Genomic DNA, 27,892 nt, shown 5'->3' on the forward strand with positions numbered 1-27,892 from the left:
ATGTGTAAACAGCTGGGAATCAGCAAATATTTACAGACAACTGTCGAGAATGTTAAAATATGCATAATCACACAATGGGAAGAAATGAAATTGTTCTTGACAAAATATTTGTGCTTGACAAAATATTGCGACAATGAATTCTCAACTCATTTGGAATATTCTTCACTCAGATTTGTAGTTATTCACGCTTGTTTTCCCAAAAAGGGCACACACACTTAAATAAAAAACATCTGTAGACTGAATTCTAAGCTTTTTATATTTCAGGACATGAATGTTGGAAGAAACATTCAGTGTGTGACTTGATGTGATTTGATCATGCAGCTGATCTGTTACAGGGTTTAGTTTGTAATATCATGAGGAATGTCACGGTACGACATTGCATTCATGGAAAGTGGAAAATCTATAGAAGTGGGTGAGGTGATGGTAACACAGGCCAGTTTTTTGTATGCCGTGCTCCACGGCATGCACCCATCCTCCCCCGTCAATGGTATGAGTGAGAGCTTAACATCCTCTTACTGGTCTGAGCCAATCAGATCACAGTTTTATCAGAGATACGTCACTGGACCACCACCGATGACAGAATTTCACTTCATTCATTTTTACATCATTCATATTGGTCTATTCAATAGAAGATGTGTCCTTTCTTCCTCAAATCCTAGTAAGAACTACTAAAGTTTAACTAAAACAAAAACGACATAACAACCACACAGAAGCTGTAGCAACGACATAGCACACTACAAATAACTGAAAACACTTAGCATCACAAAATAGGCTATGGACCTTTGTCACGGAGGAATTGAACACCGGAAGTGCTCGTCAATCGCCTATTTGACTAAATGCCTATTATAATGAGTGTCCGCAAAATTATTTAAAAATCCGGACATTTTCTGAGACAGGAGAAGAGATGTTCTGATGATTACTGTGAACAGATTTTTACAAACTCAACAGCCTGATGTTTTAATCCAGCAAAGTCGATCTGTCAAAGCAGTGGCTGGTAAACATACGTGATTATTTTATCACACGGTGTCAGTCAGTGCTCCAAATTAGTGATCAGTGTGCTGCAGTGTAGGGCTGTCACGATAAACCGACGATAATATCACGTGATTTATGCACAGCTTTTGAGTGAAGTACGGGAAAATGCTGCTGCATCCGAAAGCCAGAGGGCGCTCTCGTGCGGAACACGTAACACGTTCTAGAATCTAGGAAATGTCTATGGACATATTTTTATCGCTGTTACTCAAGCCTCATCAGGTATTTTTATGATAATAAAGTATATTTGTCATGATCATGTTTGACGGGTGTTGCTTTTTCAAATGCACATTATAAGGGACTCAAACTCGCACTGCTTTTAGATCGAGCAGCATTTCCTACCGATCCCAGAGCCGTGCTTCACGGACAAGCTACGCATTAAAAATATCGACACATTTCATATCGCAGCCAGCTCGATCACAATAGGATTTAGTGGTATCGCGATAAATTATCGTGCATTTGTATGCAATCATTTTTATCATGATTTTTCGTTGACAGTCATTTTACTGTATGTAATTCACAAATACATAGGTTAGGAAGAATGTTCCACCAGGAATGAGTTGTGAAGGAGAATGAGCGGGAAAGTGATTTACTGCCCTTTTGAGAAGGCAATACAAGACGCCGCTCGTTTGCTGAACGCAGGGTTGTAGGGGTGTAGGAGGGTGTGAAAGTATGCCGGTGCAGATCCAGTGGTAGTCCTGTAGGCAAGCATTAGTGACTTGAATCTGATACGGGCTTCAACCGGCAGCTAGCGGAGAGAGATGAAAAGGGGTGTCACATGAGCCCTTTTGGGCTGTTGGAAGATGAGGCATGCTGCTGCGTTCTGAACCAGCTGGAGTGGTTTGATAGCCTTTGCAGGAAGACCAGCAAGGAGAGCATTGCAGTAGTCCAACCTTGAGATGACAAGGGCCTGGACAAGGAGTTGTGCCGCATGCTCAGTGAGATAGGGTCTAACCTTTCTAATGCTGAATAAGGCATATCGGCATGACCGCGTTGTCTTTGCAATGTGATCATTGAAGGACAGCAGTTCATCAAATATGACTCCGAGTTTCCTCGCTGTTTTGGAAGGAGTGATTGTGGTATTGCCAAGTTGGGTGGTGAGATGAAGTCAAAAGCGTTACTCCTTTAAGATTAATTAAGTGTTTAATAACATTACGTTTCTTTTAGGCAGTAACCATGCATTCAGCTATTTTAAGGACTGGGATAAAAACGCACGTAAGCATGAGAAACTTCTTCCCCTGAGAAAACCCATTTAACGACTTCTTTGTTTCACATGATTTGAATTTAGAGTTACGATTCTTTAAGCGAATCATTCAGACTGATTTGCGGATCGATCCAGAGAAAAATTATTTGCAGTCGCCAAGGTAACAAAGAAGGGAAATGTTATGAATCACGCAATAGCAATTAAACCACATCGATAAACTGTAAGAGGAGGGATTCATTTTTTCGCCTCGTATGAATAAGTATAATTGAATATACTCTTCTGTAACGTTAAATATTTATTTATTGGCAGCTGTTCATAGATTTTAGGGCAGGCAGGGCTTTCCTGTTTGACTCCTTGTTGTTATCTGTTGTTGTTTTCTTTTACTGTGCCAAATAGCTACAACTGAAATGACATTAACGTTACAAGCTAAAATATTACATCAGGTACAGTTACGTAAAAAACATACTTTTCAATAAACATCCTTGATTTTCAGTGATGAAAGTGGTTCCCAGTGTCAGTACAAAACATATGGATTTAAGAGTGGATTAAAGATTGCAGTGAATCATGACCTTTACTATACTTAAAGGTGACAGCAGGTACATGAGCATCACACAATTAACTGGACAAAAAAGAAAAGTAATTTACAAGGGAACAATGTCCATCTGATAAAGTGTGTGGAGAGAAATGATATAATTTCCTGTAACACTTACGCTGGGGGTGTTTTCGTTTACTTTAGCCTCTGTTATAGCGGAAACGTGAAATGTTGTCTCACTATTACACATTCACAAATGACCTAGCCGGTAGGCGTGACAGTCCTTGAGGACTAAGGGTTCATGCATGAATTAACAAAGTCACAAGGGCATGTACCGGGTCATTGTACAAGTGTAACAATTATTTGTACAACAAGGGGTCACTGCATTACGTTTCAATATATAGTTATAGAGACCTCTACAAATAGAAGTTAATCTTGTTAAAGATTATACACTATCTTAACCAATGTGTTTCAATTTGAACCCTATATGGCGTTTTGCTAAAAAAATGATTTCAGAATCAACATAAGGTGCAAGTTATTTACATTCTCAATCCAGTGGAGATTTGAAGGATGAAATGGGGGCACTATCAGTAGCATTTTCAGTAGACATCAATAAAACACTTATTTTATAATGCTTTACATTACAAGATATTTGTAACGTCCTCAACAGAAAATACAGAAGAAAGCAATAACCTCTAAACAATGTTTGTATCTTTGTTTTATTAAAGCATATAGCAAACCACATTTTCCAATAAGAATAACAGGAACAACCATAATTTACTCTAAGCTTTCCACACTGATTGTTTTATTTTACTGTAAACATATGTATGGCAGGAATGACAAATAAATCTAATTTATCTGGTATAATTTAAAAACATATTACCATAGGATTATTGCTGAAATACATGACCCCCTCCCATGAGCCCAATTAAGCAAACGGATTCATGGACTTCCATGTCTGCCTCATTGTGGCCCTCTGGGAATTCCAGTTTGGGGGTCCACAGTTAGAGGGTCAACAAAATTTAAGGGAAAACAATAGTTTATTAAATGTGTTCTAACAGTAAGGAATAAAAACAATATAGTTTCATATTAAATATATCTGCATGGTATCAGTCTCAATCTCTCAGCACAGCATCTTAACCAGCACAGACACAGAATGTAGATTTGTTACTTACATGTGGTACAGTATCAGTCACCTCATCATCATTTTCCATGACTGAAGGATGGCTAGGAACAGAGAAAGGCAAATTCTAAAAAGTAGATTAGGGAATATAAATGTTGAACCAGCTGCCTCCTTGAGATCACGTATAGGATTTAAATAAGCGCTCTTACATAACCCAACAATGCCATTGGACTGAGAAGAGCCCTATTGTAATGCCTCTTACAGGTCTGTGATTGTCATTTTAAAATGTTGTGATTATTATTAAAATGTCAAGAAACAATGCAAGTGAAAAGCTAAAGAACTCAACTATGTATATTGCTTGGCAGACACAGTATGCATCAGAGTGCAAGTATTTTATGGAGACCGAAAGCATTTTAAAGGTACCAGAGAATTTGTCTTTGTTATTTTTCTTGATTTAACTGTTATCAATTCAGTCAACCTGATAAGTATATTTTAAGTAATCTTTAAAAAATTTGTCAGATCAGGTTTGATGATTCTCGTGCAAGATCTAGCAACCCTTGTTGCCCCTGGTTAACATTGTTGTGTGAATATCATGCATGTTGTCAAGTGTAAGAATTGTGACGTGCTGATTTGCACGCTGGTCTCTGCTGCTATATAGTCCCAGCATATTGTACTATTCCAGGGAAGACAAGTAGTTAATTAGCATTAAGGAGAAGGATTATGGTGAGTAACTTTTTCCATCCCTGCTCCATGAGGATTTATAACCAAAGGCTGGCCTGATTAACCACTTTGTCTAATCCCGTAAAATCTTAAATTAATTAAGACAACTGGAAACGTGCAGTTATTAATGTCACATAATGTATTAAATCACATTTATTAAAAGCTGTCATCTATATTTTAAGAGAAAAAATCATACAGGTTTTGAACAACACGAGGGTGAATAAATGATGACAGAATTTTTATTTTTGGGTGAACTATCCCTTTAACACGAATACTAAGTGTAAGTGCACATAGTGCACGTTATATATGACTTATATAGGTCGGTCACTTGGGTTCAGGTGTGTATTTAGCTGACTTCATTATTCCGGTTTCATGTGCATGTGAAGAGGGGGTGAATTAGCGGGGAACGCTCACTTTCTGTTGACCGTATTCTTTTTTTTTGTTTTGGTCTTAAATGTCTTCATCAGTTTAGTTTAATATTGGATGTTCGTCGTGTCAATAAATGTGGACTTTAAAGACACGGAACGCGTCAGCAATGATCTTCCCTGCTACTTAGCCGCTTAGCGGCTATCCACCTTTTTCTTGACGTCTCCATGGAGGGCGCCATTACCGCGATCGAGTGACTTCCTGTTTTATGCTCCGCAGTTCCGTTTGGTATTTGTTACTGTTAGAGGACATTTCTGTTAATGGGTTTCTCTAATATTTTTTGCGGTAAAAGGCTTTCACAACAGCCACAGAAAGCTCAGAAAACCTTTCGAACGAGTGTTACCACGTGACACAACAAGAGCGTAAAAGTAAATAACATTTAAAGACAGCTCGGTCTTAGCTCTGACTAAACACCACAAAAACACCACAATGTTGTTTACTTCGATATTTACTTTATTGTTATTGCATACATAGTACATCACTATTAACACATGAAGCATATATCCAGAGCTAAGTGACATAATACATTATTATAATATCAAATGTTGAAGTTGAATATTACAGTTGTACTGTATTCAAACATACGTATTCGCATTGGATGACACAGGAAATACACACTATTTAAAAGTAATTTGTATGTAATTTATTTAAGTGTATGTTTGGCCAAGTCAGTATTGTAGCTCTATATATAAACTAAAGGCACATTTAACAACACAGGAGCTGTATCGCTACATGACATACCAAAACCAGTCACACTGAAGCATCCAGATGTCTCCAATACATAAAAGTATTATGTCCGTTTAAAAGCTTTCAAGCTAACTTGGTAATGCCTAACTAATGGGATCAAGAGGCGAACCGGAAGTCTTGGCATAATGGGTAATTTCGCGCATTGCGAAAAAGGTGAATAGGCTAATTATAAGTTTGTAAACATTCGGGATGCGCACGCATCTTGGTTGCAGAAAAAAACAGTAAGAGATAGCCTTTATAACGACTAGAGAATTACACGGTACGGTATACAAAATAGTTAGACTTAGAAAGATTATAGAAAACCTTACCTGAAATAAAATAAACACATATCCGGATGATTTTGTCAGTCCAGCCTGTTCGTTTAATGACTTGTTTAGTTTAAAATGGCATATTCAATGACGGTATTCCATAGGAAATAATACCATAATATTTGCCATTCCCGTTCTGACAATCAACAACACAAAAACACGTTTTTGAAGGAATTTTCTCCTCCGTTTAACTCATTGCTGCTTTATTTCCACTGTTTTTCTGCAACCAGTACGCGCGCGCAGCTGGCAGTGACGTAACCGTGGCGTTGACTCCAAATTGGTCTAGGTTGCCGCTATACTAAGTCACGCCCTTAGTAATGCTTTGCTAACAGATTTTGGAGTAAAATCTGGTAAAACTATATTTATAATCCAGAAACAATTTTGTTTATTAAGTAGATCCATATCAAATATAAAATTGATACTAAATACTGTCTTGACATTCCACTGCAAATCGCCCCCTGGTTTGGCTACTGTGCACCATTCATTCTGACCGTTCATGCACAACCGCTCACTGAGTCTGAACAAAAGGAGAGCAAATGAGGGAAAGGCCTTCAAGAGGCAATGCAGAGTACAGTGAGCATGGAACAGATAACAGGACGATGCTCAACACAGTTAACATGAGACCCAAACAGGCTTGTGGTGCTGTAAATTTTATTGCAACCAATCGAAACACTCAAAATAAAGTAACAAAAGCAACAATAAAATTAACACTTTTTGCCAATGCCCATAAAGCCACATTTTTATATATACAAATATTGAAATAAAACTGCATCTTGTACTGGAAAAGACTTCTGAAAACAGCTGTCTGAGGGTCTAGTGAGCATCTTGTTTTTCTCTATGATGCTGCCGTGCGACAGCTGTGATCAGTGCCGCCCCTTTTCCGCTGCCATCCTCTGACAGGATGAAATCCACCTTACACTTAGGTGCAAGCTGCTTGACAGTGTCCTTCAAGATTGCAGAGAAGCTAATTTAAAGAGAAGTTAAGTTTAGAGTTGAAATCCTTCAAATGTAGCAAATCTATAAGATCCACTGATCTATACTTACTGTGGATGTAACTTGTAAAGGGTACCATCCACTCCCACAGTTATCTCAAGATGATCCAACCCACGGTTCTCTCTGATTTTGTCCACAACAGCAGCCATTCCTGCTCCACATAGCTGAGCTGCCCGGCAGGACACAGCTCCACACACTTCCTTCACGATAATACTGTCATCACATGTGCTGTCCAGACCCAGCTGCTGCAGAATACACCTCACCTGCAGTAGCGCCAGACGGTCACTAGGTGAAAGGAAGAGGTCAAAAAGTTATAAAAATACAATGGAGGTCAAAAGTCTATACTCAAAAGTCGATAGGCAGTTTGTGACAAAGCTCACTTCAAAGCAGTTTTTTATTTCAGCACAAATAATATTAACAGCATATTATCCCTGCAAGACTGGTGAATGTCAGCAAATTTGCACAAAAAATGTCAAGGATGTTTACCTCTCAATCTGTGAGAGGAACTTGGTCTCAAAGATGCCTTTGGTCTTTAAGCGCTCTGTGATACGACCTCGAAACAAAAGACCTTTTTTTGTAAGGTCAAGGAGGATCTGCCTCACAATCTCTCCCAAATACATTCCACTGGTCATCTTTTCAAACCTGCAAACAACAGAGAATAAAAAAATGATATACAAAGATTAATAATATATAGAAATAATAATTGTCTGAATATCAAAGTAAAATAACCAGTAAAAATCTTTGTATTATTTTTGCCTGCATGGATAAAGGTTGGATGACACTGCAATACTTTGAAGTGCTCTTGGTAGTATACTGCCTCCATGTGGGCAAAATAGGTAATACAAGATGAAATCTAATATTTGCATTTCACTTATACACCAATGTGTACAAGGTATGTCAAAATTAAAACTAGAAAATAAATAATAAGTGAACACTTGCATATTTAGTGAACAGAAGCATCTAAAAATCGTACCTTTGTTTGCCCACATTTAGTGACCCTTCATCCACCTCTCTGTCGTATCTGGTTCTGATGTCCTCAATATTATCGTTCTCCCCGAATCCCCCCCACTCTGTGTTTATACACATCTGCCCTTCATCACCATCCACAAACTCAATGTTCTTCATCTCCTCCATGTAACATACGTTGCTGCCCGTTCCTGCAGAGTGAGATTCATACCAACCTTGTAGCACTTGTTTTGTTTGTAAACTACTGGACAGGAATTTAGGGCGAAAACATACCAGCAATAAGACCGATCTGGCATTTAGAGTCCTCATATGCGCACGTCATCATGGTGCCAACTGTGTCATTCACTATAGCAACGATATCTAGGTCAAATTCCTGAAAGAGCACATTGACAGATATCAAGATCATACCATTTCCATACTAGCAGTTAACTTTGTTGTTGTTGTCATGTTTGCTTTCTTACGTTTCGTCTTTTGATGGCCTCTCTTAACATATCCACAACATCAGACCCCTCACAGTCGGTTGCTTTGAAGCCTTTTGTCCAACAGACCAAAGATCCCTGAACAAGTGGACCATACAAGAGGCAATGACTGTGTGCTTTAAGGTGTGTTTAAAAACGTTTACGAAGTTTTGTATTTATGATTACTTAATATCACTTACTTAAAAAATAGTCCACCAAAATTTGCACATTTACAATTTGGTGGAACACAAAATAAGTATTTCTACTTTTAATTCACTGATACTGAATAGTTACTCAACTCGCCATGACATTATCCTCTTTCAATATGGGAAACAATTTTTGTTCAGAGATGAAAAAAAACAAGGTTTAATACGCCACAAGGGTGAATAAATAAGATCAGAATATTCATTTGTGGGTGAACTATCTGGTTAAATAGTTCAAATGCTATCATGGAAATTATATTTTGATGAGGATTTGTAATCTGCATGTTTGAATTTTTTTAGATTCCAACATTATTCATTGTGGCCACTAATAAGTTACAGTAAATAAACCTGAAGAATTTTTACCTGGTCAATACCCGACTGACTGCAGGGGAAAGAGAAGGTGAAGCCAAGAGGCAAGCGAGTGTTCTTCATACCCATGTAGTCCAAGAAATCTGAGATACACTGAACTATGTGGTCAAACAGCTGCAAGAAAAATAAAATGTTACATTTTGTGACTGTTGATAGATTTCTATCATGACTGTGAATGGTAAAATGATGTGTAATATGACATGAACACGTTTGTACTTAAATAAAAAAAGGTTTGTAATACTGTAAATGAAAGGATACAAGGCTATAATATCATTAGCAGAATTTTACCTCCTCTCCAGTGCCTTGCATGATCTCATGTGGGATGGCATAAATCTTGTTGTACATCCGGACAGAATTACGCATGCCGGTACGTATCTTAACCACCAGCACACGGAAGTTGGTACCTCCGAGATCCAGGGCAAGGAACTTTCCTCTCTCTGTGGAGTAACAACATTCAGCTTTAAATCTAATTTAGCTTAGCCGGTCAATTAAATCATGACTGAAAAACATTAGAATTCATAACCTCCTGTTATCTTTGGAATATACAAATAATATCAAAATAACATTGGTAAAAAAGTAACCTAATCCACAAAAGGTGATGGACATTTTGCCTCACCTGTTCCATCTGGAGTCCTGTAAACATACGTGGGCAGCATTTTCACTGAAGCTGTGGCGTGAGACTCTTTCCTCAAGCCTTGCTCCAACTCAATTCGCATCTTCTCCTTCACTTCCTGCAGCTGTGTGAAGGTCAAGGCAAAAGTCGCTAGGGTGTCATCGATCTCTTGCCGCTGTGATGCTAACCGCTGTGCCACTGCAGTTACCATTGCAGCACCTTTAGCGCTGCCACTTTCAGACAGCACGAAACGCACATGACAGTCGGGTACCAAGTGTCGGACCACTTTATGGAGTCTTTTGGGGTACCTGGAAAATTCACATACAGGTATAAAAGAATCTGGGAATGAATAAAAGCTCCAAAAATATGTGCGGAGAAAAGCATCTGAAGTAACTTACTGTGGATGTGTTCTGTAGACCGTTCCATCCACTCCCACAGTGGTCTTGAGGGTCTTCAGCTTCTTGTTTTCTCTGATCCGCGTGAGGATGGCAGCCAAGGCGGCAGCAATCAGATTAGCTGATCTGAAGGAGACGATGGTGCAGACGTGCTGGACAGCGATGCAGTCATCATCAGAGGGATGAAGTCCCAGCTGCTTCAGGATGCTCCTGGTGTTCTCCAAACCATCTTTAGACCTGGAAACATCTTCTAGTTAGAATAACCAATACGTGTAATTCGCCACAAAAATAAAATAAAGGAAAAACCCAGCAGTAAAAAAACAACACATCACGTCAACATGTTGTGATTTAGATACACATGTGCTGATGTTTCTACCAAGCTTTGCCAGGAAAATGTGGTCTACCCGCATTACAAGAAGAACAGTGCTGGTTCATACACTCTAAAAAAAGGTGCTCCAAAGGGTTCTTCGATGCCATAGAAGAACATTTTGGTTCCATGGAGAACCTTTAACATCTGAAGAACCGTTCTGTTTCACAAATGGTTCTTTGTGGCGGAAAAAGTTTCTTCAGATTATTAAAAAGTAAGAGAGAGATGGTTCTTCAAAGAACCTTTGACTGAATGGTTCTTTGTGGAACCAAAAATGGTTCTTCTATGGCATCACTGTGAAGAACCTTTTATGCACCTTTATTTTTAAGAGTGCTGGTCCAAACTGGTTGTCTTAGCAAAGAAATTTGATAAATAACACTTAGAAACATAAAGAATCAATAATGGTGATACTAATACTAGAATTGTGTGGCTTATTGTAACATAGTCAATATCTGAATGTATTCGTCTGCGTTGTTTCTTACTGTTCAATCAAGCAGATATAGTTGGTCTGGAATTTTCCCTTGGTCCTGAGATCATCTGTGACTTGGCCATTGAAAAGCAGACCCTTCTTTGCCATCTTCAGAAGGATCAGTCTCACAAGCTCTCCCATATACATTCCACTGATCATCTTCTCAAATCTGGAAATGACACAACCAGGCAACGTTTATAATATTATAGTCTGACAAAGCTCTTAAAACGTCACATAAACTTTCGACAATTGAGGTGAAAAGCACAAATTGAATGCCTGGAATACACATTTATTTATTTCCGCTTATGTTGTCAATTACAGCACTTACAGCTGTTTGCCGGGATTAATAGAGGCAGCATCAATTTCACGATCGAAATTTGTGATGAAATCATCAAGCACACCATCATCTCCGAATGCTCCCCATTCAGTGTTGATACACATTCTGCCTTCATCTCCCTCCACCAGGTCAATGTGTCTCAGCTCCTCCATGTAACACGCATTAGTGCCGGTACCTGAAGAGGAAATATTGTTCTTGTGTTACGAAACATTTCATTTTTAAGTCTATTTAAAAGAGAATGTATGGCCGGTGAGATCTTACCTATAATAACTCCCACCTCACAGTTATGGTCATCATATCCACAGGTCATCATGGTCCCTACTGTGTCATTGACCATAGCCAGAACATCTACATCAACACCCTTCACACACACAAACAGTAACAAATGTGACTTCTGAGCAATACCTTCAGCTATACGTAAACGCTTGTGATTTCGATCTGAAGTCAAATTCTTACCCCAACTTTGTTAATAGCTTTTCTCAGCGACTGCACCACATTTGTTCCTTGAACACCTCTGGCCTTGAACGTTTTTGACCATGACAGTAAGACCCCCTGTGTGAAAACAAACAGAAAAGGGTCAGTAAGGGGATTGAAATGCTCACTCATTCTTTTCACTGATGTAATGATAATCAATATATCAACAATCCTTGGAGCCTCTTGACCACAGATCAAGCTAATGAAAATAAAGAAAAGAAAAGAACTGTACATGACAACGTGTCAAAATGCTGTATTACCGCATCTATTTTTGACTGGGCACAGGGGAAAGAGAAGGTGAAGCCGAGAGGTTTTCTCTTCTGATTGATATTGTGCTTCTGTAGAAATGCTTTTAAAGATTCCGCCACATGATCAAAAAGCTGCAAAAAGTAGAGACAATTGAAATGAGGATTTAATAAAAAGGTACATAAATCTCGATTCTTTGTTCATATCTCAAGTATATAATAATCTATTGAATGAATGAATGTTTAGCTGAAGTTTGGAAAGCAGCGATCACCTCTGAACCTCTTCCATTAATGATCTCTTCAGGGATGGGAAACGTTTCACTCTCCATCTGAACGCTTCTCTTCCCATTCTCTGAAACTTTCACCTGTAGTACCTTGAACTTTGAACCCCCCAAATCCAGTGCCAGAAATTCTCCCTTCTCTGCAGGAGAAACACAAGACAAGGTCAGTAACGGCTTCACATGAGCCTGAATCTTTTCAAGAGTCGCAGTGTGTCATGTAAACCTGAGCCATCTGGAGTTGAATACACGTGGGTCGGGAGCATCTTCACTGTGGCGGCAGCGTTGCTTTCACGCGACAGTCCTTTCTCTATCTCCAGACGAAACCGAGCTGATATGTCTGCCAGTTGATCATCAGACAGCCGCATTGCATACAGATATCGGTCTACCTGTTGAGAAACACAACTATTGTACAAATGCATGGCGTATATGCGTATGTTTTAAGACTGGATGTAAGATGCTGACCTAATGCATTTTAAGGAATTTAAAGGAAAATTACCAAGCAGAGGAGTAATACTAATAAATTCAGTGACCAATGCGTTTATATGACACAGTGAAAGATAACATAGGTGTGTTTCTGAAAATGTAACACTGTCGTAAAATGTATACTGTTGGAAATATGGAAAGATCTAACAGTTTATGGGTAGTTGACAGACTAATATGCAAATTTGTCCTATGGTGTGACGGCAAAAATGTAGAAAAAAACTAACAATGAAGAGAAATCTCTCTTATGCTATTTTATATGATAAATATGAATATGTTTTAATATTATTAAAACAATGTAATATTAACAGTTTGTTTTCTAAATTTCGCTATGTCACACTATAGGACACTACACATGTATGGTTTATGCATCAACTACCCATATATACATTGTAGTACTACACATATATGGACGTGGATTAAAAGAAAATCGCTGTGCATATTCAGCTCACAAAAATATTAAAGGTGTGACTGAGCGTTCTTGGAAAGAAATCAGTCGTGTAAATGTAGATGCAGAGGTCAAGGTCCCATCTTCATTGTTAGTGATCTGCCTGTGAGATAGAGTTAATGATTCCACAGGCCACAGTGGAATCACACTCATCATGAACAGACAAGATCTGACAATACACTGGGTTAGGGTTAAACAAACTCTTAATGTCAACATAGAAAATCACAGAGCAAAGAACATCATCACAGACACTTTAACAAAAGAAGAATGATGTTAGAATTCATTAACAGGCCATAACATGATTTCAGGGATTTATTACAACTTTCAGTACCTGTAACCTGAACAACTGGGAACCGTATTGTGGAAACTTTATTCTGTTAGACAATTTTCTATATGCACATTAAAACTTGAGATTACTTTAAACGTTACTGTACCTTTTTAATCTGATCCTCCTTGAGCTTTGTGAAATAAAACGATAATAAATGCACGGCAAACATCTTGACTTCCTGAAGCAGGCGGTGTCCTCAGATTAAAAAACCTTTGCTTATTCAAAAAAAGAAATGTCATCCAAATAAAACAATGTAACCTCACCCTTTAAATCTAACCCCTAATACCCCAAGACATTTCTCTTATGAGTAAAAAGTTCTTCTGACCAAGTCTTTATTCTACATATGAGCATATGTTTTCCCCTCCCCTTTCCCAGCTAAATCATTAATGCCCAAGTCTTGCTCCAACCCCTCTGCTCTCAAATCTCTCCTAGCAATGTGTTTGGCTTTACTCCAAACAGCACACTTTCCTTTGGGACCTGCCCGGTGACCCGCACCTAAAAACAATCAAAACTGAAACAATAGCTCAAACAGAATCCTTCTGTTCAAGTTGAATATGTAAACAGTGATAAATCAAGATTTTTTATCTCCATTCAACAGGAGAGAACTGAGAAGATCAGTGAGAGAGATAATATTGTTGCACAGACTGATGAAATGAATTGCTTTTTATGTTAATGCAAGGTATAGAATTGACAGGGTTTATTTTAAAGCAACAAGTTAGCGGGAATAGTTTTAAATGACAGTATATGCATTTCATATACACTGGAAAAACATGGCAAAAGTATCAGTGTTCATAGATTAAGATATGGTTCAGGAATTTAGCTAATATGGTTACTATAGTAACATACAGGGATTAATGGGGCTTTTAGCAAACACAGAGAACAAGGTCTACCAAATATTTTTTACAGTTTCAACTCCATGTGGAATTTGCATTCATCCTGAAAAAGTAACCTAACATCATGCAAAACAAATAGCAATTAACCCTGTTGGCCAAAGTTGTTGTAAGAATAATACTATTTTTTTTATTTATATAAAAAAATTATATAAGCTTATCAATCACTAAAAATATGGGGGACAACTATGCCCTAATGTGTGATGTCTTCATTTAGGCTACATCTGCAACTCATTCTGCCATGTTTTTATTTTATTAAAACAATTGACCAAACGTTGCATTTATCCACTATTTATTTATAAACGGTTATTAAATTTGTATAATATTTGATTGACAAAATCATATCATCACTCATCAGTTTGGTAACTAGATGCTACATCCAAACGAGAGATAGTGACCTCCTGAATGGGACAAACATTTTACATTTATGAATTTGGCAGATGCTTTTATCCAAAACGAATTACCGTGCATTTAGTGTATACATGTCTTTTTTATCAGTATGTGTGTTCCCTGGGTAAGAACCCATGACCTTTGCATTGCTAGTGCAATGCTCTACCAAGTAAGCTACAGGAATGTTTTAGAAAATGTTCCTAAAAATGTTTAAGTATCTGCTTTCTCTGATTTGCTGAAAAACGTTGTGTGACTTGAAGTTCTATTTTGCATTTTATTTGTGCTATTAAAAGACAAACTGTAACATGACCAGCTCTGTTTTGTATTGATTTAAAAAAAAAGACCTTTATGTTGACCTTGAGTGTAAAAGGCTGATGCAGTAAGGTGTACGCTGATAAAATCGTTCCACATGTGAGCTGTAGTATTTCATTGGTCAAGCGGAGTTACAAAAATAACATCGGATTGCACAACGTTGCTAAATATAGAACAGGGCAAATACAAATGATTGGCTTTTAATGGGGTGACAAGATAACTAGGTCATATGGTAGCCTATCTTACATGATTTAGATTTTAATGGATTATAAAAAATAAGATAATGGATTTTTTTTAGAAAAATAACCATCTTCTATTGGGGTTAGGCAATAGCGTGCCATTAAAAATATCAAGTTTATTTTGATGGGTAAAAGTATAGGCCTCTTTATATTTGCAGCAAGATGTGTCAATTACCCTCTATCTGGCTCACATGCTTGCAATGCACTAAAAACAGCCACACTGCTTTCATGTTAAACATCACCTTCCCAAAAGTACAGAAAAGTCAGTCTGATTCAAAATAGTTCACTTTTTCTTTCTTTTCCCTTTGACCTTATTTGTTGAAATGGAAGAGTCTTCATTTTGGCTCTGCTCTCTGATCCACTCTCTCTGCAGTTGCTGTAATAGCTCTTTGGTCAGTAGTCCATCCTGCACCAGCTTCGAGCCCAGAGATGAGTCCGTCGCCATGATCTCTCCTCTTTGATTCTGGGCTTTTGCTACTCGCCCCCTCCTGACTGGTGGCTGGTCTGAACCAGAAAGTCTAGTGGAGGTAGCAGGCGCTGTAGAAGATGTTTGGTTCTCCGTAGCACGGATAAGCCGTGTGATGTTAAGCACACCTATCTGGATAGTGGTGTCCAGTTCCTTTTGAATCTCACGGATGAGGTTGGCATCTGGAAACATGTCCATGAAGCGATAGCTGTGAGAGAGCAGCAGTTCAACAGAATTACCATTAGTGGGACTGGTATACTTTATGACTATTGCTGTCTGTCTTTAAAGATGCAAAACAAAATTAGTAGTTATATTCTGGGGGGGATATACCTGAGCCAAAGGTAAAGATCTAGCACATCATGAACAGCTTCTAGGTGAACCAGGTCCTTGATGTTTTTGGGAGGGGTCAGGGGCCAATTCACATGTCGACATACCCAGTCAAATGTAAGAGGCTCGTCTCTGCTGAACTGTCTGGCAAACTAGACAATGACAAGCATCTTATTAGGCATGTAAGTAACAGAAAACAATGTTTAGACATATTTCCAAATAAACAGAACTGCTGTTATTACTGTGAAACAAGAATGCTAGTGCTAATGCATTTTCACTGCATTGTCTAAAAGTTTGCATTTTCAGTCCCGCAAAACGTTTTCGTGTAAAAGAACAGCCAAAACGCATAAAAAGTTTGTATTTGAACGGTCTCGTGTAAACGGCCTCTGATTCACATTTCTAAATATTCAAGGTCAATTGGATAAACTTCATATTAATCCTCTGTAATCCTTTTCACAGTGAACTGTGCAAATTTACAACTCAGATGGCTCAGAAAGTTTCTGTTTCTCACCTTGAGGAAGGATGTGCACACAAAAGGCTGTTTCTTGTTGATGGGCGCAGTGCAGAACACATAGCGAATGCGCAGATTCAGAGGAATATGCTGGATCATATCCGCCAAGAATTTAAAGTCATCAATGTTGCACACAAAGTAAAGTCCATCCACTTGTGAAAGACTCACAAATATGTCCTGAAGAGAGGTTAAAATGTCCAGACAAATTAACATTTTTAAATACACACATACAAAAATACATTTGGATATGGGCACCTACAATGAGATTTGAGAGAGTGGCCTGGGGCAGATGGTAGGCAAACATCTCTATCTGTTCTGCTGTAGGATGTAATCCTGCAACCTGTGATAAAAAAAAGAATGAGACTATGTAATGAATTCAACATCTTACTTGAAATATCAGAAATAAAAACAGGTAGGCTACTCTCTGCTACCAGATAACTTTAAGACTAGTCTCACCTCAATGGGGTCAACAGGTTTCCCCAAAATCTCCTTCAAAACAGGCAAGTCGTCTCTTTGCATAGTGGTGACCTCACCCTCTTTAAAAACAGAGCTGAAGCGTCCCGCTCGCCCCGCGATCTGCAGCGCCTGTGAGGTGGAAATGGTGTCCATCTCCTTTTCTCCCTTCTCATTCACATTGGGTTTAACCAGAGAATTAAAGATGATTCTCCTAATGCTCCTAAAGGAGGTTAGGACAAAAACAGCTTAGTCAAGGATGTTAAAACCTCACCTGAAATGTACTTTGCATTAATTGCATTAATAACGATTATTAAAACAGGTACAGATCAAATTAAGAGACCAAATTTTCAATTAATCAGCGTTTCTTGATGTATTGTGGCCATTCCAGTCCAGTGTCTGTTGAATTTCAACAAAATCAAACCTCAGGAGTGACAAAGTCATCCAACAGCAATGTGAAAGACTGACAGCATGACACATGAAAACTGTGATAAAAATTGAGGTTATCAAATAAAGACTTTCCCAAAATACATGTAGAAATATTACTGCTATATTGCTTAAAAGTGAATATGAACTTGTTTTCTTTGCAGTATTTGAGGTCTGAAAAAATATGCAGCTTCTTTACTGTTCTTTTGACCTGTTTCTCCAGTTTTAATATTTCTGAAAATAAATGCAAATAGAAACAATATTTTCAAAAATATTAAAACTGGAGAAACAGGTCAAAATAACAGTAAAGAAGCTGCATATTTTTTCAGAAATTTGGTAGAAATATTGTTAGCAGTTCACAGAATGAAACAAAAATGATCATTTAACCTAACAGATACCTATAAAAGTGAATTCAGAAAAACTGTAAATATTCTGAAATGGTCTTTTCTTTCCCGCAGCTGTATTTATGAAACAAATCAATGCTACCGTTTTAAGAAATGACTTACAAGTTCAGACCCATTCCAATTGCATCTGTGGCAACAAGGATTTCGCAAGGGTCCTCTGGATCATTAAACTTCTTTGCTTGAGCCAACTTGGTGCCTGTTGACCAAACATGATGTTGTGTAAATGTGATGTAATGTCAACGTGGCAATGCGATTTTACCACAGACAATTCAATAACCTTTCAGATCATAAATGACACGTCTGAACAAATCCTACCAGGAGGCAGACTGCCATAAATAACAGCACACTCCAGTCCACGGATCTCTATCTGCCTGCTGATGGAGTAGATGTCATTTTTGCTGAAGCATACGATGCAGTCCCCAGGCTTCAGGTTATCTAGTGATTCCACCGCTTGATTTGAGATTGAGAATGGAGTCAGCCTCTTATAATTATGAACCTTAGAGATTGAGAACAAAGCATTTAATTTAGTTTGGTATCTCACAACATTAGAGAAACATTTAGCAGAGGCCTTTATCCAAAGCGACTTACAAGCGAGGCAATAAAACAATAAAGCGAAAATTTCCTGCTGTACAAAACAATACTGAAGGTTTTTAAGTACATTGCACTGCCATTGGTTGGACAAACAGATAATCCCACTGTTAACAACGGTTACTATGAAGAACTGCATTTCAGTCTCACCTCAACCTCTTCACCGGTGCTGTACATGAGTTCAGTGATGAAGTCAATTGCTGCAGTCTCTCCACACACATGAATCTCTTCAGCACACAATCCTATTCAGGAAAAGTATAAAACAGGCATTTTCATCTCATCTTTCATTTCATGCATCTTTAACAAAAGCCACGGAGACAAAATAAAAGTAATAAACAGGCTAGATGTATATGTAAACAAGTCCTCGTCTCTAGATTTTGATGTCTTTGCAAAGTCAACCCACCAAGCAGAGCTCTCGTCCATGCCCACCCTCTGGAAGGATCTCTGATCATCTGAATCTCATCTATGACAGCCACTTCATCTAAACAAAGATGATGCATTGGATTACTTTGCTTTACTGTTGACCTTCAACCTCACAGATCACGATTTCTATACTCACAAGGTGTTGTAACACTGCACATCTCTATTGTACAGGCGATGTGGTCAGATGGCCTTCCCTCTAGATCAACAAATATCCTTTCTTCTCCTGTCACCAGATCACATGGCACTCCCTAACGGACAATCATACATTGGGTCACTTATTTCTTACATTCACTACTAATGTGCAACAATATTTCAAACTAAAGGACACTGGTTTGAGTGAAAGACTTACTGCGTCATTACTCTTCTCATAGATTTCATGCGCCAGCAGCTTTAGAGGTCCACAGTACACTCCAGATTTGGCAGCTAGGTATCTCTGAATGGCATGATAGGTCTTCCCACTGTTCGTGGGTCCGGCATGAAAAATAATCTTTCTTTGAATAGCTCTGGCCTCAGGATACCTGTAAAGCACAGTTATCACACGTTCACTATGGTCAAATACTTACAAGTGTGAAGAAAGATATATGTTGTCGTTCAAGAAAAGGTTAATGTTCTGAGAGAAGGCATAAAATTCATTGTACCAGTTGACAGGGACCCTCAAGTCACTGATTTTGCGCAAATCATCCAAACAGTCCAACATAGGAAAAATCTGCTTGGCATGTCTCATATAATATGGGAAAATATCATCAATGTGCCCTGGGAAATGGACACAAAAAGACTACAGGGTTAGGTTTGTCTATGGATGTTGCGAATTTGATTATTTTGTTGTAAATACTCACCAGCTCCAAAGCAGATGTCATTAAGAATGATGTGCAAATCAGCACTTAATGCATTTATTTCCAGCACATGCTTCCTAAAGCTGACAAAGGCTTGATGAAAGAGACGGGCTGTTGAACAACAAACATATTAAACAAGAAAATGATTTTATACATGCATTTTAACAAAAAATAATTCATAATCATAACAGATCCATACAATGATATAATAAAAGCATAATTTGATATTACAATTTGTTATAATAAACAGAGGACCATGGCATCCCAGTGTGTTACTCAAAAACGACACCTACCATCGAGCCCTTGGTCAGCAGCCAGTTTTTGCATTTCTTTTCTTTTGTAGAATCTATTCAGTACTTTAAGAAGTTCACCTGTCAGAACAAGTAGAAAAACAAGTCTGTTTTAAATAATAATATGTCTGATTCTGACAGTTTACTAGAATCGTTCAACTTCTCGTTAGATCAATATTTGTAACCAGTTATCGATGATACATTGTACAAATAACACATTGTCATAAATAACAGTTACATTGCTAAACATTCACTTTACTTTTGTTTAGTGGTTGTGTTAACTCTGCACCGACTGTCCCGTTTCCGCCTTCATCACTTTTGATGGTGAGAGGTACAAACAGTGAGGTGTCCAGTGGTCTCGATGAGCCGTTTGAGGATGAATGCCTCCTCAGCTGAGCAAAGTTTTCACATGTCGTTTTTGTAGGATGCAGGAAAGCGTTGTGTACTGCTACAACAGTTGATGAGGTAGTGCTAGCATATACTCGGTATCGAATATTAGAGCGCGACAACAAATAAATACAGCGATTTACCGACATGTTGAGTTCCCTTAATAAAATAAAGCAATCGCACAGTTCATATTATAAACTTCATACTTATAATAAGATTTAGTTACACTTGACAACAGCTACAGTACCTAGGATGACAAGGAGGTCACGTTCCCCTCAGTGACAACGTGCAATAGGCCCCTAGATTTTTGGTGTCCAACGAATTGCCTGTTTTTAAAACAATAATAATTTAAACATAAAAGCCAACATTTGACAAATTAAAAGACAATTCGTCCATATGTGTACTATAAAACCCTGTATGAAGAGAAAACGTTTTCTTTAATATTTTAAATCTAAAATATTCTATATTTTTGAAAGTGGCATACACTAAACTAACGTTACTGGAGGAGGCGGTACAGTTGTTACAGCACTGTTGACTTGAGCGGGGAAAGTGAAACCAAAGCCAAAGCCCTTTTAAAAGGAAAGCCTGCTGCAACCATTAGCCAAAAACACGTAACGGCTTGATAACACCGGTACGCAGGAAAGGAGACCAGAGGCAGTTTTTTTTATCGATGTCAATGGAAGAGAAGCTTCATTACACTGAATAAATCGCTTTTGTGAGGAAACAGCTGTTCATTTAAGGAATCGACTGCCTGTCCATTAACGTTCAACATGTTTCACACCAAACAATATTATTATTATTATTATTAGTTATGAGAAAACTTGACCTGTAATAACTAAACTGCGCGGTTGTATACGACGCTGATGCAATTTTATGAAAAAAGGACATGAGTAATGTAAAATATTATATCGTATATTTGTTGTTGAATCAAAATAAAATAAATGTTAAAACATAAATGTTTCAATAAATACATTTGAAATGTAATGACTTGACTGTAGCGTTGATCATGACAATGCAGTTTAATGTAAGTTATGCTTTCTCTGACTTCCAGAATTAAACAAATAAATTACATTTACGGCCATGTGGTCTATTTTAAACGATAACGTTATCAGGATAACCAACAAAATCTCTTTTCTTGTGCAATATTTATTGACAATATGAACAAACAAACCACGCAACGTAAACTGTTGCCGACTGCCGTAAAACTGAACTCCGGCCACTGCCATTATGATTGGTTGAGGGTGCCTCACGTGATCCAGGTTAGCCGTTACGCTTTTTCCAATGGTAAGCTTCCATCAGCCTATATAAGAGTATCTCTACTAAAACTGTCCTGACTTCCAATGAATGTAAAAAGTGAATTTTACAGGCATAATATATTTTTTAAGTACAAACTTGCATTTTATTTGACAGGTTGGCAGATAAACAATCTATGGCGGGATATGTACAATTTTTCAAGATGTACAAATGATACAGTTGCTTACCACAACTTCGATCAGTTTTTCTAAACACGTTTTAGCTTGTGAAACCCAATATTTATGAACGCAGACATTTATATTAGTTATATAGTGCGAGTTTTAAAATCAAGACTAAAGTTAACAGCTTCCATATTCACCGTTTAGTCCACGAGACAGACTGTAAGAGTCCAAATAAACGCTTTTGCTTCAGAACACACATAAAATATACAAGAGTAGGACATAACAGTGAAAAATTGATAACCACTTTCAAAGAAACCTTAAAGCAGGATGACATGCAAGGAATATAACAATTTTAGACTTTCGATGGCCTATCAAAAAAGTAGGCATTATGCAATGTGAGTGCAGTGTAGTTAATATTTAGAATTAAAGTAGTGAAAAATCATTCAAGAAATTCAGAAAACTGAACAAGAACTTCAAGTTGTCCTCTTTAACTACTGAGCCAGTGTTATTCCAACCTGGTTTTATAAGCTGCATATAAATATATATACCCAAATACACAAATGGCTTTAGTAAGCTTTTAGTACAACGCCTCTTACAAAGTCCTCTTTAAATATTTCATATATATTTATATAGACGTATACTTAAAAAAAAAAAAAGAAGGACAAAAACTTTTCCCAAATAAAGACTATTTAGAAGACTATAAAAAAAGAACAGAGAAGACACTAAATAAGTTAAATATATATGACAACTTACAGCCTGGGTGACACAAAATTTACTGTTATTACATTACTTGACCTCTTTTTTTACTTGGCCCCATAGCCTTTATTAAATGTTGCTATGAACTCAGATAACCAGCCAGCATGCATGAGGAAGCTCTCTAAAATGTGTTTTTGCTCTATGTGGAACATAGATGATACCAGTGAGTGCACTTTTAAAAACATTTCTTCTATGGAGGCGTGCAACCTTGAATATGTGCTATATGACTGACATGATTTCCAGTGCTTTCTAAAAAGTGTCCTTGAATACTAACAGATTGCTTGCTGTGGATGGCAGGGTGGATAGAGCCAATTCAGGCACAGTTTATCAGCATAAGCTGTGAGGGACGACCATGTGAACAGCGATCTGTATGTTTTTCTTCTTTCTTCTAACCCCTCACTCAGAGGAAAAGTTTCCCTGGCGGGTTGCTCCAATCCCCCTGCTCACATTTCCGGCTGTTCAGCAGCGAGACTCGGCCGAGACTCAGGTGACTCGTAGCGCTGATGGAAGTTTCGTTTTCGCAGTTTCTCTGGTGCCTTCCTCCACAAAACAATTTCCTACAAAAGAACCGTTATTTCACAAGTAATTTCTTTCTGATAATAAGTAAACATGTCTTGCTTGACTAACAGGAGAAAAATTACAATTCTCAATTACAAGAGTGGCAAACCATCGAAAATGGTAAATTCTCTCAAACAAATGAAAAATGTACATATGCTCTGTACCTGCTGTTTGAAGTATCTCCTGTCTTCATCATCCACAAGAACCAAGTTCAAAAAGAACCTCACAGAGAACTTCTTGTTTACGTCTCTCATTGTGGGTGTAAGGTCATAACCAGCCAGAAAGAGCCTAATAGGAATTGATTCACCTAGCAGAAAAGTTGTCAGGTCTTCATTACGACTGCTCATGCTTTTATATTAATAGAAAATCAGATAAATTTGTGAACACTATAGGCTTTCCATGTACACACACAGTTTACAGTCTACCTGTCATTAATATCTTTTTAGTTTAAAAGACCCACAGTAACTGATCAGAACACTACAACAAATACTGAAAATGATCTCATGTCTACATACAAAAAGTCAAAAGAAGTCTCCATGAGATGATAATGGCGTTTTAATTAAAAGAATGCCATGGTCATCCAAAAGTTTGTAAATGGACTCTGATGAACCCCTAGGGCCTAAGCCATACAGTACCTTAACTATTTTTTCACCCATGATGTATCTCTATTATTGGACATTGTTTAAAAATACAAAAAATATTGGGCAGCAATGCTCACCCTTGACTGGTGCGCCATCCATAATCTCATATTTGGCCACAGTCTCTGTCTCAGTAGTTGTACTCGGACCTAGACAGGCATGACACATGTATTAAATCTCATGTTATTCAGCACACAAAGAGAAACAAATACATTTAAGTAAGGTTAATAATACATTTCAAAGGTTAATCTCATGATCAATTTCATGACAAACAGACTACTACTACTGTTACTATGTTCCATGGATCATAAAATACATTCTGTCAAAACAACCATTAAAGTCCGGGTAAAGAGAATTCTGATAATTGTTTCTAAACACATTATAGATGTTATAAATGTATTGCTGAAACACATTACAAATACTCAGAAGTATGTAGTACTGAATTGTGGAGTTAAACCGTAAAACAGTTTTTTACCAACTCTGTTAAGGATTTATTAGGCGGGGCACACAAGTGGGTGTGGTTTCAGTGCAACAGCAGACACGCCCCCATCATTTGAGAGCAGAGTCTACTGCTTATTTTTCCAAGAACTTATTTATTTGCTTGGATGGTTTTTTCTCCAATCAAATTTGGCTGGGTGGTTAGTAACACGTTTTTCTGTTGTGTGAAAAACTCAGAACACATATTTTAATGTCACTTTACACGGACTTTAATTCATCTTACAGTCATGTATATATAAATTCTATAAATAAAATCTTACCAATTCCTGTCATTTCTTTCTTTATCAACTGAAGCTCCATGTGTTGGATTTTAATTCGTACAAGCAGGAAATAAATTTTACCCACAATGACATCTTTGAGGTGATACCTGACAGGTAATGAGAAAACCATTGTTAGCACAGATTTAGATTAGAATGTTTAAACCACTAAATCAATAAACATTCCTAAAAGCCAGTAAAACTCAGCACTCATTTTTAGATGAATCATTCAAGTGCACTTACTTAGACTTATTGTATTCAAATTCTATATGTAGACAGTCTTCAATGCCTACTTCCATTTTGATAGAATTGTTGACATCGGGGTAAGTGGCCAGCTGATGGACAATGAGGTCACATTCCTTTACCAAATCAGACAACCTCCTCACAATTGTGACTTTAAGGAAATATCTGCAGAGACATCAAAAGCACATGATCTTCTCACGAAATGTAAAAGGATAAAACAGCACTGAGATATCTTAGGGCGGTTTCACATTAGCACTTATGGTGCGCACCCGAGTTTGATTAACGTCAGAGTTCGGTTCGTTTGGATGATATGAATGCTGCCTTCCGAATCCGGATGTGCACCCGCAAACTGTACCCGAGTCCGCCTAAAAAGGGAGGTCTGGGGTGCGGTTCATGTGAACTCCAGTATGATTTGCTGCTGATAAGAATGCTATTGTACCAAATCGCGGAAGTGAACCACTATTAATGATGTCTTATTTGGTAAAAATGTGTGCTTGTGTGTGTTTCACTCACTTTTCTGACAAGCGTGACTGACGTGCTCCAAGCAAAGAGCTGTATATCTCATTTGCAGTACAATCATAAGACAGACGAAAGTGCCGTTATGTACTGAAGCTTTGGAAACAAAACTAATGGTTCAAAAACATAAATGTATAAAAGTGAAGCGAGCAATGTTGTGCATTTTGCTGCCTTCTGCTGCGTCGTCATTACAAGCGACAGGGTAAATAGCTGCAGGCTTGATGACACAGCAAACCACGGTTCGGACCCAAATAAAATAATATGAACGCAATCGAACTAAGGTTCGGAAAAGGCAATCTAACTAAATGTGAAACCACCCGTAAGGCAATTTTTATCACCTCAATAGTTGTTTGTTTTAGGTTAAATGTGGTACCTAACTACTGTGCACACTAAAATCCTTCATTTCCCCAAAGTCTCTACTAACCTCAGCCGCACATTTGCTCCAACATAGGACTCATATGGTTTTTCCACCTGCATGAACTCAAAGTCATAGCTGCGGTTCTGCGTCAGCTCTCCAGGCAGAGCAAGCTCTTTCACAAGGTTTACAAACTCATGAGTATTGCTTTTATCACTGAAGAGCTCTGCATGAGCAAACACAGACAATGACTATATTAGTGATATGGGTTTGTTGTAAGGCGAACAATCAAATGGTAAATACTGCGAAATAAACCCCAGGGGGGGTGATCAGGACTCCGAGCCCTTGTAGGAGATTAGCTGCCAGGAACAATGTTAAAAATACAGATTAGCAGTCATTGTACGCCAAAGTTTGACAAGTCAAAACAGTATTCCAGATTTGTAAAAAGATAGTGAGCACAGTGGAAGGACCCAGTGTTGCATAATAAGGTTAATGACTTTTTGCATCAGTCGCATTAAGTATCACTAATTATCCTTAACAAATGGGACGATATTTTCGGAACATGTTATAATTGAAATACAAAGTAAAAAAGTCTTTAATGTGTAGCATTTAAACACCCTTAAATGTCTCTGTACTGTACGGCATCATAACAGCATACCTCCTTCACAGAGAATGTGTAGCACAGACTAGGCATTTTTCATGTGACATCCACATGCTCTCTTAAGCTTTCGGCATAACAGAGCTGTGATACTGAACACTGTTTACTGCATGAATGCCTTAGGCGAGAAAGTAACAAAATGTGTTTAACTTACCAATCTGTCCTACAAATTCAATGCGAATTCCCTGATGTTCCAGTCTCTTGCCTGTTTGTTTCACATTGATATTTACCTTGGGGCGACATGAGACAAACTATGTAAACTGTCTTTCAAAATAAGTGACTCAAGCAAGCACAGGCGATGTCTGCTCGCTAACCTTTCCTGAAACTGATTCTCCATCATAAAACAGATAATGCTTTTCCAATTTCCCTTCCTCAGTCTTCAGCTCTGCTGTTTTTCTGCTTTCAGCGTCGTTCAGGATTACATCGATTTCACACAAAGGACCAAACAGACCCCCAAGGAAACTCTGAAACAACAGTCGAACACATATTGTGCATGTTCTCACACGAATTTACCATTTAAAATCTGAAGAAAGAAATCTGATGATTACCAACACAATGATCAGAAATCACCTACACAAAAACTCTTTAACATGAACATTTAGACAAAAAATATTATTTCATTCAAAATAAGGACAAGATACTTCATTGTCAATCTGTTTTTCGTATTCGTACTATATTACAATTAAAGTCACATGTGTCTGTCTGCATGTTCTGTCTCTACAAATATAAGTCACATCTAGACCAATGACAATAATCCCTTATGGCAATAAATTGCTGACGCAATGCAAAAGCATTTTAGCTGTCATATGATTTTTTCCCTCAATATACATACCGTAAATCATTTGTGTATAAATGAACATACTTACAAATATTAGTTTTTGCGAAAAGCTAATTCAACGCTGTCGAGGATTCTTTAACAGAGAGTTTGTTTAAACTGCAGTTTTTTACAGCTGCCGCTAAATGGCCTGTAGGAATTGCATGTATGTATGTATGTAAACAAACAAACCACAAATTGTATATATTTCACATTAGGAACATTTGAAGGGACAGTGAGTCAGTTTACTTAAAGCTAGTGTTTTATTCGCTTCCCCACCCTAAACGAATCCTTCAGGACTTCTATGGCCTACTTTTGGCTAGGTGAAGTCTAAACATGTTTGGCAATATTCTGAGCTTTTACATAACGTGTTATAAAGAAAAGAGGGCATAATTTGTATCTATAAATGCTGTCTGGTTTTATACTCACCATTTCAGCGCCGTAGCTTTAGCTCGAGCACAGTCTTCCTAGGTAAGCGTCCGCTGGATTCCTGTTTCTCTGAGCAAAACTGTGTCCAGGACCTACAGGAACACACAGTGAGTGAATGCTGAAATATTAAGAACGTGTACACTGGATTTTCAAAATAAAAGTCACAGTTCTTTTATTTTGTAAATGTTACGTTTATTCGATTCTTTATATGGCTCATTGTTAGAGTTTAATATATATCAGTCGTTGAAATAAAATAAGAATATACAAATAAAAGATGCGTCTTTTCACTATTCCTCATACT

The 27,892-nt window shown here is 37.7% G+C and overlaps 3 protein-coding genes across 3 annotated transcripts; all 3 read right to left on the reverse strand.

Moving 5' to 3' along the window:
• Positions 1-5,650: 5,650 nt before the first annotated feature.
• On the reverse strand, positions 5,651-13,857 carry hkdc1 (hexokinase domain containing 1). Its single transcript, XM_057341588.1, has 18 exons — positions 13,622-13,857; positions 12,483-12,645; positions 12,251-12,399; positions 11,994-12,113; positions 11,716-11,811; positions 11,521-11,620; positions 11,251-11,434; positions 10,936-11,091; positions 10,090-10,323; positions 9,695-9,999; positions 9,367-9,515; positions 9,073-9,192; positions 8,510-8,605; positions 8,322-8,421; positions 8,056-8,239; positions 7,569-7,724; positions 7,134-7,367; positions 5,651-7,053 (listed from the first exon to the last, which is right to left on the reverse strand). The coding sequence occupies exons 1-18, from the start codon at positions 13,682-13,684 to the stop codon at positions 6,903-6,905; spliced, it is 2,760 nt and encodes a 919-aa protein (XP_057197571.1). The 5' UTR covers positions 13,685-13,857; the 3' UTR covers positions 5,651-6,902.
• A 1,273-nt stretch (positions 13,858-15,130) lies between these two features.
• On the reverse strand, positions 15,131-20,772 carry supv3l1 (SUV3-like helicase). The gene is made up of 15 exons (XM_057341879.1): positions 20,327-20,772; positions 20,071-20,148; positions 19,781-19,888; positions 19,583-19,697; positions 19,294-19,462; positions 19,081-19,192; positions 18,925-19,002; positions 18,672-18,763; positions 18,249-18,429; positions 18,036-18,129; positions 17,107-17,326; positions 16,910-16,990; positions 16,651-16,827; positions 16,143-16,291; positions 15,131-16,020 (listed from the first exon to the last, which is right to left on the reverse strand). Exons 1-15 carry the CDS (start codon positions 20,601-20,603, stop codon positions 15,630-15,632), a joined length of 2,322 nt encoding a protein of 773 aa, XP_057197862.1. The 5' UTR covers positions 20,604-20,772; the 3' UTR covers positions 15,131-15,629.
• A 1,037-nt stretch (positions 20,773-21,809) lies between these two features.
• On the reverse strand, positions 21,810-27,700 carry vps26a (VPS26, retromer complex component A). The gene is made up of 9 exons (XM_057342809.1): positions 27,592-27,700; positions 26,663-26,812; positions 26,503-26,578; positions 25,760-25,916; positions 24,820-24,984; positions 24,580-24,686; positions 23,902-23,970; positions 23,348-23,490; positions 21,810-23,182 (listed from the first exon to the last, which is right to left on the reverse strand). The coding sequence occupies exons 1-9, from the start codon at positions 27,592-27,594 to the stop codon at positions 23,069-23,071; spliced, it is 984 nt and encodes a 327-aa protein (XP_057198792.1). The 5' UTR covers positions 27,595-27,700; the 3' UTR covers positions 21,810-23,068.
• Between the last annotated feature and the right edge of the window lie 192 nt (positions 27,701-27,892).

This window comes from Triplophysa rosa, linkage group LG9 (genome assembly GCF_024868665.1).
Source record: "Triplophysa rosa linkage group LG9, Trosa_1v2, whole genome shotgun sequence".
NCBI classification, from domain to species: Eukaryota; Metazoa; Chordata; class Actinopteri; order Cypriniformes; family Nemacheilidae; genus Triplophysa; species Triplophysa rosa.